Consider the following 13,014-nt stretch of genomic DNA (forward strand, 5'->3'; position numbering starts at 1 on the left):
AGCCCCGAGACCAATGAGCATAGCTAAGAGGAGGGCCTTGGGATGGTGAAAAGGCTGAGTTACCCCCTCCCCTCCGCCTTCCCTCTTCTCCACCTCCCCCCTCCTTTTTTTCCCCCCTCTCTTTTTTTTTTTTTCTTTAGTTTAGTAAATTAATGCAGCAAGAAACTCCCAAGATCTAGCGAGTCCTAGCAGGGGAGAGAGGGCAGAGGGGAAATGAGATGCGTTAGGAGGACACTGAGCCACTTTCTTTCTGAGCACAATGGGAGTGCTTCCCAAGAAACTTCCCCTTTGCTCCCTTCCACTCTAGCCCTGAGCGATGGGACGCCTTCCCCACAGCAGCAATAACTTATTCGGGAGGAAAACAGCCCAGGAAGCAGGAATCAACAGCAGCCAAACGGCGGGCAGGAAAGCGACACAACCGGGACTGCAGCACGGCTCCACACTGACAAATTCCTGTGGATGTAATTAGGAAGACACCTCGGCTAGCAGCGAAGATTAAAGCTCTGGGTTGTTGTTGAGGGTCATCCCCCCTCTCCCTTCCTACCCCCGCCACCCCGATGGCAAACCTACACCCCCTGCGTCTCCCCCTCTCGCCAGCCTGATGTCCGGAGCGAGATCGCGCTGAAGGGAGATTTCGGTGGTGGAAGCCCGGTCCCCCGGCCCCGAGCAGCACTGCAGTGGCGGTGGCGGGGGCACAGGCGGAGCGGAGGGACGAGCCAAGGCAGCGCCGGAGCGGAGCGGAGCCACCGGCCGCTCGGCAGCCGCCCGCGCACCGCCGCTGTCCAGGGTGCTGATCGCGCCGCCCGCCAGACGTTGTCCAGGGTGCTGAACGGAGCCGCCCTCCTTGTTGCTGTCCAGGGTGCTGACCGGAGTCCACCCCCGCCGGCCTTCCCCCCACTCCCCCCCCCCTCCCCGCCCAGCCCGTCGCGGGAGGGGCGGCTGGCTTCCCCTACCAATATTTCCCCAAGTGCTGGGTTACTTTATTGGCCAACCCTGCCGGCCCACCCCTCACGGAGTACAAAAAAAAAAAAAAAATAAACCACAGCGAAAGCTGGAAAAATGTGCAACGTCAACGCGCTCGGAGTCTACGTGTGGGAGACAATCGTTTTCTTCAGGTAAGACTCGGCTTTACGGGAGGAGTGTGTGCATCCCGGGCGCTGCCAGGCTGGACTGCTATTCCCACCCCAAGCTCGGGGCACAGCCTCTAGGCACAGCCTCAGCCTTAGGACAGCAGCGTTCCGCTTTTCTCGAGCTGCCTTTTGGCCTCCTCTCGGTTCCCCGAGACTGGCTATCGCACAGCCCCGGGCTCGGGACTTTCCGCAGCTTTGGGAGTTACTCCGTTTAATTAGCACCGCAATCTCGCTAACCGCAGTGCTGAAAACACCGACCCCGGCTGATTGCAAAGTGACAACTAGTGGCGGCTAGGAATGCTGCACTTCGATTTGCCCGGGTAAATATTCCCACTTCGCCCCCTCCCCATCCTCAGATTGCAGGTTAAGGTGAGTTCCGTGGGATGCTTTCACTATTTAGCTATGTTATCTTGAGAAATCGTCGGACTCCTTTTCAGTCACAGAAAACAATGAAATAAACACCTTTTTTTTCCTTTCATGTTGTTTTCAACATCTTTCCCTTGCAGAATCTAAATGAAAGCCAAATGAGATATGGGGAGCTTTTTGCTATTATATTCATTAACAATCAGCTGTATTTTGACTCTGCTTTGGATGTGTTGAGTTTCTCATTTAGGCTAAGATAGGAGAAGGAACCGTTTCAGTCTTAGGGAGTTGTTTCTGATCCATCTCTCCTTGCAGTGTGTTTATTAAATGGACAAAAAAAAATATTGTAAAAGTAGAAGCTATTCTGTATTTGCATGAAAAAATGAAGCCTGCTGTAGAAAGAGATACATGCCAGACATGCAATTGAAAAAAAAAAAAAAAAGAAAAAGAAAAAGAAAAGAAAAAAATCCCTTCTTTCATGACCTGAGCTTGCTTATGAGTCTTAGACTTCATTTCAGTTGCATGGGTGTTACCGAAATGCAAAGGTATTTACCAAAACCTCATCTCATACTTTAACAGGAAAGAACAGACATTATTTACATACACATCATCATATGGTGCAATACTTATTTTATGAAACACAGCAGCAGACTTGCTGTTACTGGCCACACTTTTCTAGCTAGCAGTCTCTTTCCTTTTGAACACTAAAGTCTTTCCAGGCATAAAAATTGAGATATCCCTCCTTTTTCTATAATCCCAGAGAAAATCAAGAGAAAGGAAGAAGATTGTAACATGAACTCAAAGCACTTAATGTTTATCTGTTAGGTAAACCAAGAAAGAAGTTCTAGAAGTAACTAAAATCACAATATCTGAAAAGCAATGCACAACACTATATCTCATAGTTATCCTTTCTCGTCTTATTTTGTCACAAGCATATAGCAACACCACACAATATAGTGGAGTGGACTAAAAGGAAGCATATGTATGTGCAATAAACTCTTTAGTTAAAAAATGTTGATGCATAGAGATTAAAAAAAAGAAACCAACAAAACATAAATGCTCTGGAACGCTGTCCATAAATAGGCTAGAATGCAAAAGGAAAATTAAAAAAGAAAAAAAAAAAAGAAAAGAAAAAAAAGGAAAAGAAAAAAAAAAGAAAAAAGAAAAGGAGCATTTCCAGGCTAGAGTTTCCTTTGGCCCTGGCATTAAAGTATCTGTCCGACTCCCCTCTGAACTGCCTGAACAAGTGAAATCGATACAGATTTGTCTTGCTGGTCCTGTTCTATGATGCACACTTATGCATCACACAACATGTGCGAATGTTTACAGATTCTCAGCACATCAGGTCGTGGGCATTCAAAACTTTAGTAAATCTGTCCCTTCTGGTTCTGATGTAAATACTGTCATAAGTTATATACATGTGTATATACATATCTGCTATATGTGGTTGTATCATATTGCATATAAAGTGTATTTTTGTAAATCTCGTTTTCCTGAAATCAACATTTAAGAAAATTTGGAAATGTTTTAATTCATTTAGAGGGAGATGTTGAAACTAAATTGCAATCATTTTCCAAACAAGAGAAAAAAAGAAAAAAACACAACAGGGAAAATCAGTAATTCCTACTCAGAGCTTACTCTAAGCAACATTTTTCTTTTTTCTCCCGCTTTGTGCTATGTGTCCAATTTATTACAGGCCAAAAATCTACCAGCCTTTCTCATCCAGGAATAGCTTTGCTATTTCAGTTAGTGAAGTTTATTCATTAACAGCCATTCATAAATTTAGTGTGCTAATTACTCCAGCACTCAGTCATACGTAATGTTTAAAAACCTCACAAACTGATAATCAAATAACCTGTAATAGACGTATGGACTGCTTCAAATTACAGGGTGTACCACACCATTGTTAGCATGTCAAAAATATTCTGGAAAGAGAATCCACATACCTCAAAAATAAAGAAAAATCCAGAGTCCCAAAGGAAAATTATATACAGCCAATATAGGAAACAAGACTAGATCTGTTGCTTTGCCAGACTTTTAAAAAACAAGACCCTGTGGAAAAGATTAACAGCTGGTGTGTGAATACAAACATTATGATATTGCCAATATGATATATGTTTCTGTTACAGTTGGGGTGTTTTAGAAGGAATTTCTGATAAGCGGATTGTTCTGATATGCCTTTCTTTATGGAAGAGCATTTCCCATTTTGCTACCTGCCTTCTCGGACTGCAGTTGTTTAGCTGTGACTAAGACATTTGCTGAGAACCTGGGTAGAGGCAGGGATGGAAATAGAGTTGGGGGTGGGACACAAAGAGGATCTTCTGACAGACAGGCTGCTTGATCAAGCTTTCCTTACACATTCTCTGTAAAGCAAAATGCTTTTTCTTGAAAACAAAAATAGTTTTGACCACTTTTACACAGGGACTTCCAGATGTCCTGCTTATATCTGTAGAGACATAGACTTTGGAAGAATGTTTGTGTAACTACATACACTGCCTGCTCGTCCCCGGGTTCAGTTGTTAATCCCTTCATGCAGAACAAAAAGCTACCCTTACCCTGTGGTGATCTTGCCTGGACTTTCTGTTGTTCTATGGCATTTTAAATAGCTGTAGTGGTCCAGAAACACCACTGCATAAGCCTAGGGTAGGAATATATCTTGTACAAGTTAGGAGAGAAAAGATAGCCTAGAACTGGCACCTTACCCAACTAGACACTGTCCTGTGAGGCTCTGAAATTTTTTGGGCCTGATTCTTGTCTTAATTGTGCTTTTGTACGTCAGGAATCAGAAGCATTACCTTCATTGAATCGAGATCAGAGTTGGCCCCTTCTGAACAGTAATCTGTCAGCTAGCAGGAGGGATTCAAGGCTGCTGCTCCAAGTGACTCACAGGCTAAAAGGTGGTGCCAGCCTCAGACCCTACTGGATTGCTCTAACTGGCATTTTTGTATTCTCATCAGTAACAGAGCTCTTCATTCACAGTTTTTAAAACAATAAGAAGATGCCATTGTGAACATGATTCCCCTTATCTTTGTGGAAAGACAGACACTTTTTCCCGAAACAGACTTGACAAGTAAAGTAGGTGATTGTAGAGCTGCTGATTTCAGGCCCTCATAAACACAACAAAATAAAAGGCAGGGGAAGGAAAAGAAGAGAGATGTGCATGTTCTCTTCAAACCTTCTTCTCTACCTCTGCAGCACTAGATCACATTACAGAGGTACCCGAGAATGAAGCACTAACCAGAGACTTCCAGAGCCACAAGATAAGCAAGGCAGCAGATGTTCTCATTAGTTGAAGAGTATTTTCTTCATGCTAACTAAAATTTTCTTGAAGTTGTGCCTTATGACCCGTTGTGCCTCTGCCAGCTCCTTCACAAAATAAAAATTATTTAGCAAAGGCTTGGACTAGATGCCTCTAAGGACGTTCTTCAGCTTCTTTGGTCTGTGACCTGTAATAGCCCCATTAGAGACCCTGCTAAAAGGGTTACGTATTTAAGGTTTGAAAATATGAGGAGGTAAACAATTATATGTAGAAAGCCTTATAAATCATTCCAGAAAGAAAGGTTAATTTGGTGTCATCCCAGTAGAAGCACAAAATCTTTGAGACCTTGCCTTCTGCAGAGACTTTATACACTTCTTTCCATCCCTAACAATTCACTTGCATTTTAGGCAACTAAACCAGATAAATGTAAAATACACAGAACATTTTCTAACACAGTCTAATCTTAACCTTCCTCTCTAAATACCTGCCTTAAACAACTCCAGACCTGCTCTCTGGATAGATCAGAACAAAAGGCAGGCTCCATGAATGGCTGGGCAAAAAACATTTCCCGACCCCTGCTTATATTGGGTCAAGGAGCAGAAAAACCATAGATTATTACCTTGCTTGACAAAAATATTGCAAAAAATTTTGTTATGTCTCACATGCACTAAAAATATCCTTCGTCTGTGAGGCACTGGTAGATTTTAGGTAACACAGACTGGCTGTCCACCTTGACTCCCACTGAACATTAACCTGTACTGCAGCAAGTCCCATCAGCAAAACATATTTACTATTCAAACACCTGAAGGAAGCTGCTTCTGGAAAAAAGACAAATATGTGGAGGGAATGGTAGGATCCTGCCCTGACATATAAGAACGTTACATCACATTAACTCTCTACAGAGACTTCCTTCACGGACAGGAATTTGGGCATGGCAGCATGATGCCCCCCTCATTTCTCTTCTCCCATGAAAGAGCTGTTGGAGACCCATTTGTATGAAAAAAGTCAGCAGCAAAGGGCCCTCTCTCTTTTAAGCGTGTCAGATTTAATAGCACAGACTAAAGGCTAAGAAGTTTATTCTGCTACTGACCAAGTGAATCAAGTCAAAAAGGAAAGCACTTGTAAGCAACAGCACACTGCAGTTCCCCTGTTCTTGGGCAAACCCTTTCCTTGTTGGCTTACAAAATTCATCCCACTAAATCCTCATGAGCTGACCTGGATAGAAGAGAATCCTAGTATCTGAATTAAGATGTTAATCAACGTCCAAAATTAAATTACTTCATTATTCCAGTGCTGACCAGTGATCATTCATCTGTGATAGAAAACCAGCAGAGTAGTCTGTTCTCATTTCCTCCTAGCACGCAGGTTAAAAGGGCTCTCCTAATTTCAGTATTGGGACAAGATGTCAGACCACCAGATGACTAGAACAGCTAGTTGGAAAACAATGTTGGTTTTGGGTTTTTTTTTTGTTGTTGTTTTTTTTTTTTAAAAAAAAAAGAAAAAAAATCATGCTTTAAAATCGCAACATCCAAATCAAACCCACAACATTTAAATATGTCAAATCATCTAAACCTATTCAGTGATTTTCATTTGCTCATTTTCTGTAACCTGGAGCTTTTCTGAGAAGACCAAAGCAACTAGTATTAAGATGACAGATAGGCTGATAATGCTTTTTGACTTCTGTTTTACTTGCCTGTATCAGCTCTTGCTGTTGTGGCACATTAAATCAGGATTTCACTATTTCCAGTAAATTACCCTTTTGATTTCCTATTGTTACCTTGCATACTTTTTGTTGACTTTTATCTATCAGCAAGATCGGTGATTTCTAATCTTACAAAGTGTGGTTATACTTGCACACATCTCACCAAGAAAAATGGCTCAATATATTGTTTCACATGCTAAAAAAAAAAAAAAAATTCATTCCAGTGTACCCTCCCCACTATGGCTTGATTTGATTTATTGATTGACAGAAAAAAATAATCCCAAGTGATTCTGAAAATTTTTGTTTGGGAAAAAGAGACAGCTTGGGATAAGCAGAGCAAAAAGGAAACAGAGAAGCAGGAATTCCTCCTGCTGCTCCAGTGCAACGCACCAGAAGGATTGTTAGTAGCCATTATCAGACAACTCAACACCAGGCTGTCTGGCTGCAGAGTCCGAGACCTACTTGCACAGCCCAGAAAACAGCAACTTTTGCAGTGCACTCGGTATAATAAAACAGTTCAGCAGTTTCTCTTAAAAGATAAAAAATTCACCTCTGTTTCTCTTGCTCTTGCCCTAAATTATCTGAAAAAATTTACATTTGTGTTTACAAAGCCAGACACCAGAGACCATTTCCCTTGAAGGGAGCTGGTTTACGTTGGTATTTCTTAGCCAAGATGATTGGTTGGTGCAAAATTAGGTAGTCCCCTTAACCTTTTGGGAAACTGCCGATACGCTCTAGCTGATCTGGTCCTGGAGGTCTGCACGCTTTAGTCGCGCTCTTGCTATAGATCAGATACACACCTCCAAGCTGCTCCTAGATCTCTACTGATACGTCAAGAGACTGATGTACAGAAACTTAAATCCCAGAAACATAGCTTTTGTCTCCTCACTAAGACCAAATCTCAGAGAGGCCCTGCAGAGAACAGAAATAGATCTAGACAGATGCACCCATCATTTACACATGCCGCGCACTCCCCATTTTGCAGACAATTATTTCATCCATACAGTGCACCGTGGTAAGCTACCGATTTGGAGACTGCACCGCATCTGGCTGCTACACAGACACAGTTGGCATCCTGTAAATACATCTCTGCTGGATCTAAGTGCCAGCTGAGAAAAGCAGGAGAAATCTTAATTTACCAAACCCCACAAAATTTGATTTTGAGAAGGAGAGGGAAGAAAAAACAAAACAAAACAAACCACCACACTTCTGCACCTGCTTTCCTTTTGATTTCTCCCTCTTTATCTTTCCACTGTGGCTTATAGCCTGCTAAGAAAAAGCCCCCAAAAAAAGAAAAAAAAAAAAACCAAAACAAATTCCTTAGCAGACAGCCAGGGAACTCTCTTGTTTGTATCAGTGTCTCATTGCGGGGTGGATGAAGAGGGAAAAAAAAACTACCAAGAGGTTGCCAAGACAAGGAGTGTCGCATGCATGGAACAGCAGGGCTTGCAGTGCAATCAATCATCGCACACGCTGCCTTCAGACGAAAGCTGCCAACAGCAGCTCCCCCCACATGCCTGGCCCAAGAGTGATGCCTGCCCCCACGACCGCTCGCCCAGACTGCAGATCCCGTCCCCCAGCCTCAGCAGGGCTGGAGCAAACCCACAAATCAATAAATAGCAACAGAGCTGGCATCAATGGTGGATCAGACCGCTGTTGCCTGCGCCTGGGTCAGCAGCAAAACACAGCTGAGTCAGGAATCGCACAGAAAACCCAACAAAATTCATCACTTCCCACCATTACCCGATTTCCTTTGATTTTTTTTTTTCTTCTTTCATTTATTTCAGATGATGCAAGTAAAAAGATGATTTTTGTACAAAGACTCAAGCACAGGCACCTCCTCCCCTCTCTTATGGAGGAGGTATAAAACCTGAAAGCATGCGAGGGTCAGCTGTTCTCAACACCCTTTAAAAAATCCTTTAGCTCCAAATGGTGGTGGTGGCGGCAAGAGCCCCCACACCAGACAGGTCGAGTCCTCCATTACAGCAGGGTCTGGGCACGCCATGTGTTACTGCATTTGGGAGCAGGGAAGTGAGATGCTCTGAATTCTTGGGTGAGGCAGCCTTTTCTTATCTTGCGAAAATTGCAGAGACAGGCTGTGGACAAAATGGGACATCTTTACAAACTTGTGTCTCCTTGTTCACCCCCAGTGCTTTCACCCTCCGGAAGCACTGCCGAGCAGGGCAACAGTTCCCAGCATATCCTCACACACAGAGATCTTTTTCCTGCACCAGAGCTCCCAGGATCCAATTTACAAACCAAAATATGTACCTTCCATCTCTCCTGCCACCTCACGTTCCTGGGAATCGCAAGCATCCTCCAGCTTTCCAGCCCCATCCATCACACCCCGACACAGAGCTATGGGCTTAGAAATCATCTCCCAGCAACGGGGCTGATAAAGTACAAACCCTATCAAACACAGCCTGCTCTCCCACACCAGCATCATCCCTGCAGCACTGCCGGGGTGGAAAATATGGGGGTTTTTTGACAGGGTGCTGAAGAGACCAAAGTCAGAGGGCAGCTGGGATGGGAAGGAGAGCAGTTCTCCTGGGCAGGGGACCCAGAGCTCAGCCATTCATTCCAGAAGTTACATTTCATTATGGTTCATGAATAAACAAACTACACCAGGAATCCCAGACAGCACAGAGGGAACATCCATCTCCAGCAGAATATTTGCATTGCAATGACAGCAACTAATGCCATCAGAAAATATCAAAATGAGCTCTTTAATCATGCAATTCATGTGACACAGTACAAAACACAGAGAGCCCCAGTTTTACTGTAGGACCCACAATTTTGTGGGTAGGTTATGTGTGTTAGCTCAGGAGGTCTTTTCAAGGAATCTGTAGCAAAAAGTTTCAGAAGATAAAACTCACCAGCACTCCACACTGCGTATTATCTCTCTTTTAGAATAATTCTATTCATACCACCTCTGATACACCAAAAAAAAAAAAAAAAAAAGCAGTTACAATATTCTTACCCAATCTTAACAAGCAGCATAAAACCTTAAAGTAAAACTAATTTTTAAAAAGCTGCCGTAACAAGCTATTTGAACTCACGGAAACACGACTGATAGTGCGACTGCAGAGCTATAGATAGAAAAGCATCCATGATTTCTTGTAATTCTCTGACACTTGTCTGGTCTGTGATCTAAAACCTTCTGACGTCAATTGAGGTTCCCACCGCAGCTCTCTGTCCAAACACTAAATCAAGAGCACATCAGTGAAGAGATTGTTACCTAGAATATGAAGGCTCATCTTGTAAAGATATTTTCTCTCTTTACTTACTGCATTCAGGAAAGTTGTTTATGCATAACTTTAAATATCTGACTAGCCCCCCTCCCCCCGCCTCAACTTTAAAGGGAATATTCATCTTCTGTGAAGATAGACACAGGCTTTTGTCTTCACAGGGATTTCTTTTTTTTTTTTTTTTTTAAAAAAAATGCTATTATAACTTTTTTTTTTTTTAAATCCTTCAGTATATGCACATGTAAAAGCCAATGCTGGTGTTTGCTGGATTTCACAAGTGATTAAAACCTCAGCATTGACTTGTGCTTCTCCATTGTTTGAATTGTTTTCAAACCTGTCACAGTGGCTTAGGATTGTACATCTCCAGAAAGTCACCACTTGTGCTCCAAGAGCTGTAGATGATTCTGGAACAGTGAACATCACTAGAGAGAATGCCCAAAGGCTCAAATTTAACACTTTTTTTTTTTTTTTTAATGTGCAATAAGCAATAGTGACCATGCAACACATGAGAGTTTGAACAACAGTCAAGAGCAGGGATCTTGCAATGGAACACTACTCCCGTGCAATTTGTTGGTCTCCCTGTGCTCTTCCCCATCTCAACTATATACAGTGTGCGGATTTCTCCCCTGCCACCAGGCTGATCGTCCAGTCGTTTGTTATTTTCTTATTGCTCTGTCCAGACAGCATCAGCAATTGTTCCAGTGCTGGTACCTTTCCATGGAGTTAATCAGCCTAATTGGGATGTTTTATAGCTCTAGGCAGAGTGTTCTTCCATATGGGGTAGGAGCCATGGGCTGCGGGAACACGGCAGTGTAACACCAGGACATCAGAATGCTGCAGTCTGAAGAAGAGATTTTTCTCACTCCAGTAAAGTTGTTGCAGTTTTCCCTGGATGGGAATGGTCACAGAGGGTTAATTCCCCGAGGCCCATGGAAAAGTGTCTCCCAGCTCCTCTCCTCCTGTACAGCTACAGAGATCAGCGGTAACACATTGTGCAGGACCTTTGAGAGCATTTTGGGATCCTTTGGGTTAAAACTTTAACTGATTACATCCTGCGACTACTGCAATGCAGTTACTTGTGGTGCTAAAGCTAGATTTGGTTTAAACAGCTCACAGCAACAGAGCACAACCATCCAGGACAGAGACAGCACATTCTACAAGCCTATTTTTCCTTTCCAATTCTCCTCCTCCTCCCATGAATAGGGATAAATAGCTTATTGCCTATTTCTTTCTCAGAGTGAAATCTCCTTGTCACAGGTTCTCAAATTCCATGTTTCACCAGTCTTGCTGTATGCAATTATTTTCCTATCCAGTCCAACACGGAGATCTGCTCCACGCTTCTGTTGCGTAAGCTGTCAGCTGAATTAAGAAAACAACCCAGTCCAGATTTCCTCCGCACCTCTGAGAATTAACATTGCAAATTCACCCCTATAACACACCCCACAGCCATACTGCATGGACTGCAATCGCCAGCAGTTGAGCATGACGACGGGGATGGGAACCAACACTGTGCAACCACCACATCTGTAGCACTTGGAGCTCTTTCTCCTCTGCACTATGTCGGGACAAAAATATAGCATTGGGGCTCTCTTCTCCCCACATGCCTCTACTTTTCTTTTACCCTATCCACCTCTGCTGCTGTAGGCCAGGAATTCAGACAATGTGACAGAGAAAAACACGTAGACAATGAGTTTCATCCTTTTTAATTGAATTGCATATCAACATTGATTGCGCTATTCATTTTAATAGTAAATCTAATCATTAAAAAAAAAAAAAAGTCTGCTTGCAGTCTCTGCCAAGCCTTTCCAGACCAGCGTCTGGCAGCATTTCCCTCAAGATAACAGGTCGACGCGCAGTCAGAAATAACAGTCTGGGTACAGAGTTTAGGGCAGCTCCTTTTCCTTTTCAACAGGAAAGTCTCCTGCCTGTCCTTCCCCCCTCAGCTGCTGAGGACAAGATGGAGATGGGCAGTCCCAGCATCAGCAGAGGCTGAACACAGGCTGGGCTCTGCCAAGCTCTGGCCTCTGTGCCCAAGAGGAACCATCTCAGGGACCAGGGAGATGGTTTGGGAAACCCAGGCAAGCAGAGCAGGGCAAGAGTTACCATGGCTAACGTTAGTCCATCAGAGACAACATGATGCGTTTCTGCACCCAACCAGCTGAAATTCTTTGTGACTATGCCTCTCAGAGCCTGCTGGAGTCAATAAAACTAAGCCAATGAATTCTCCTGAATTCCTGAAGACCCCACCCTGCTCTAGAAAGGCCTGGCTTTGAAGGGAATGGGGGAAACAGTTACACTGGTCACCTCAGCCTGCGTCCAAGACCTGACAGCTGTTCCTCTCCCTTGGGACACCTACTTACAGAAAACATCACATTTTCACATTTGAAGGACAAACGCATGAACCAGCCCACCTGAACACTACTCCAAACACATCCCTACCAAGCTTTCTGGGTTGTGCTGTGTTTCAAAGATAAACCATTTCAGAACACTTTGCTGAGCAGCACTGAACTGGGGTAAATGATCAGGTATCTTCCATTTCCCCAACCTGCAGAGAGCCCAGACAGAGAAATAAACCCAGTGCTTTTTTTTTTTCAGCCACTGGTGTTGCACCAGTTTACCTTCACTGGGACTTGAGCCTCCCACACTTTGCAGAGCTATATTTCATCTGCAAACTCTTGTTTTGCAACACTTTGTGCTTCTGTTGCCAGACATTATTTTTTACCCTCAGTATCAATGATTAACAATTAAATTATTTGACAGGGGAATAGAGGCCCAGTACTAATTAAATTCATTCGTCTCTCCTCTTCACAAAAAAAAAAAAAGTGCATTTCTCAGTATCAGCATTCAATTAGAACAGGGCAGTTTGTGGTGTTGGACAATGATGAGCATAGCCAAAAAAAAAAAAAAAAGAAATCATTAAAATATTGCACAAGGGCCATACAAATGGTGGGAGGTGAGAGAAGAAAGAAACAACCAGCTAGGAATCAAGCAAACTAACATGTCCAGATTGCAGAAGAACCACTTTCTAAACTAAATAATTTTTAGTAAGAATATATCATGAGTTTAGTTGAAACAAAATAACACAGATAGAGCAAAGAGTGCCTGTATAGGCTGGGAAAAAAACAGTAGTAGGTGTCCTGCAAAGCTTGACTGCTCCATTTTAAGGAATGCAATTCTTAGGTATCCTGAGAGCTAGGCTGTCCATCTCCACCAGCTTTTACCTTAACGTGCTGGCTGGTAGGCTGGACCTCCTAGGGGCTTGGTGGTGTCTGCTTACATGGCGGTGTTAATATCACAGAAGCTTATGCTACT

The 13,014-nt window shown here is 43.3% G+C and overlaps 1 protein-coding gene across 2 annotated transcripts in view; it reads left to right on the forward strand.

Moving 5' to 3' along the window:
• Positions 1-273: 273 nt before the first annotated feature.
• GLRA1 (glycine receptor alpha 1) overlaps positions 274-13,014 on the forward strand; it is a 39,294-nt gene continuing 26,553 nt past the window's right edge. For both annotated transcript variants that reach the window (XM_086758669.1, XM_010130764.2), the window contains exon 1: positions 274-1,115. In XM_086758669.1, the coding sequence (XP_086614795.1) occupies positions 1,060-1,115 (56 nt within the window). In that variant the 5' untranslated portion in view covers positions 274-1,059. The remainder of the gene's footprint in view (positions 1,116-13,014) is intronic.

The sequence above is a fragment of the Chlamydotis macqueenii genome, chromosome 14 (genome assembly GCF_036417535.1).
Source record: "Chlamydotis macqueenii isolate bChlMac1 chromosome 14, bChlMac1.mat, whole genome shotgun sequence".
NCBI classification, from domain to species: Eukaryota; Metazoa; Chordata; class Aves; order Otidiformes; family Otididae; genus Chlamydotis; species Chlamydotis macqueenii.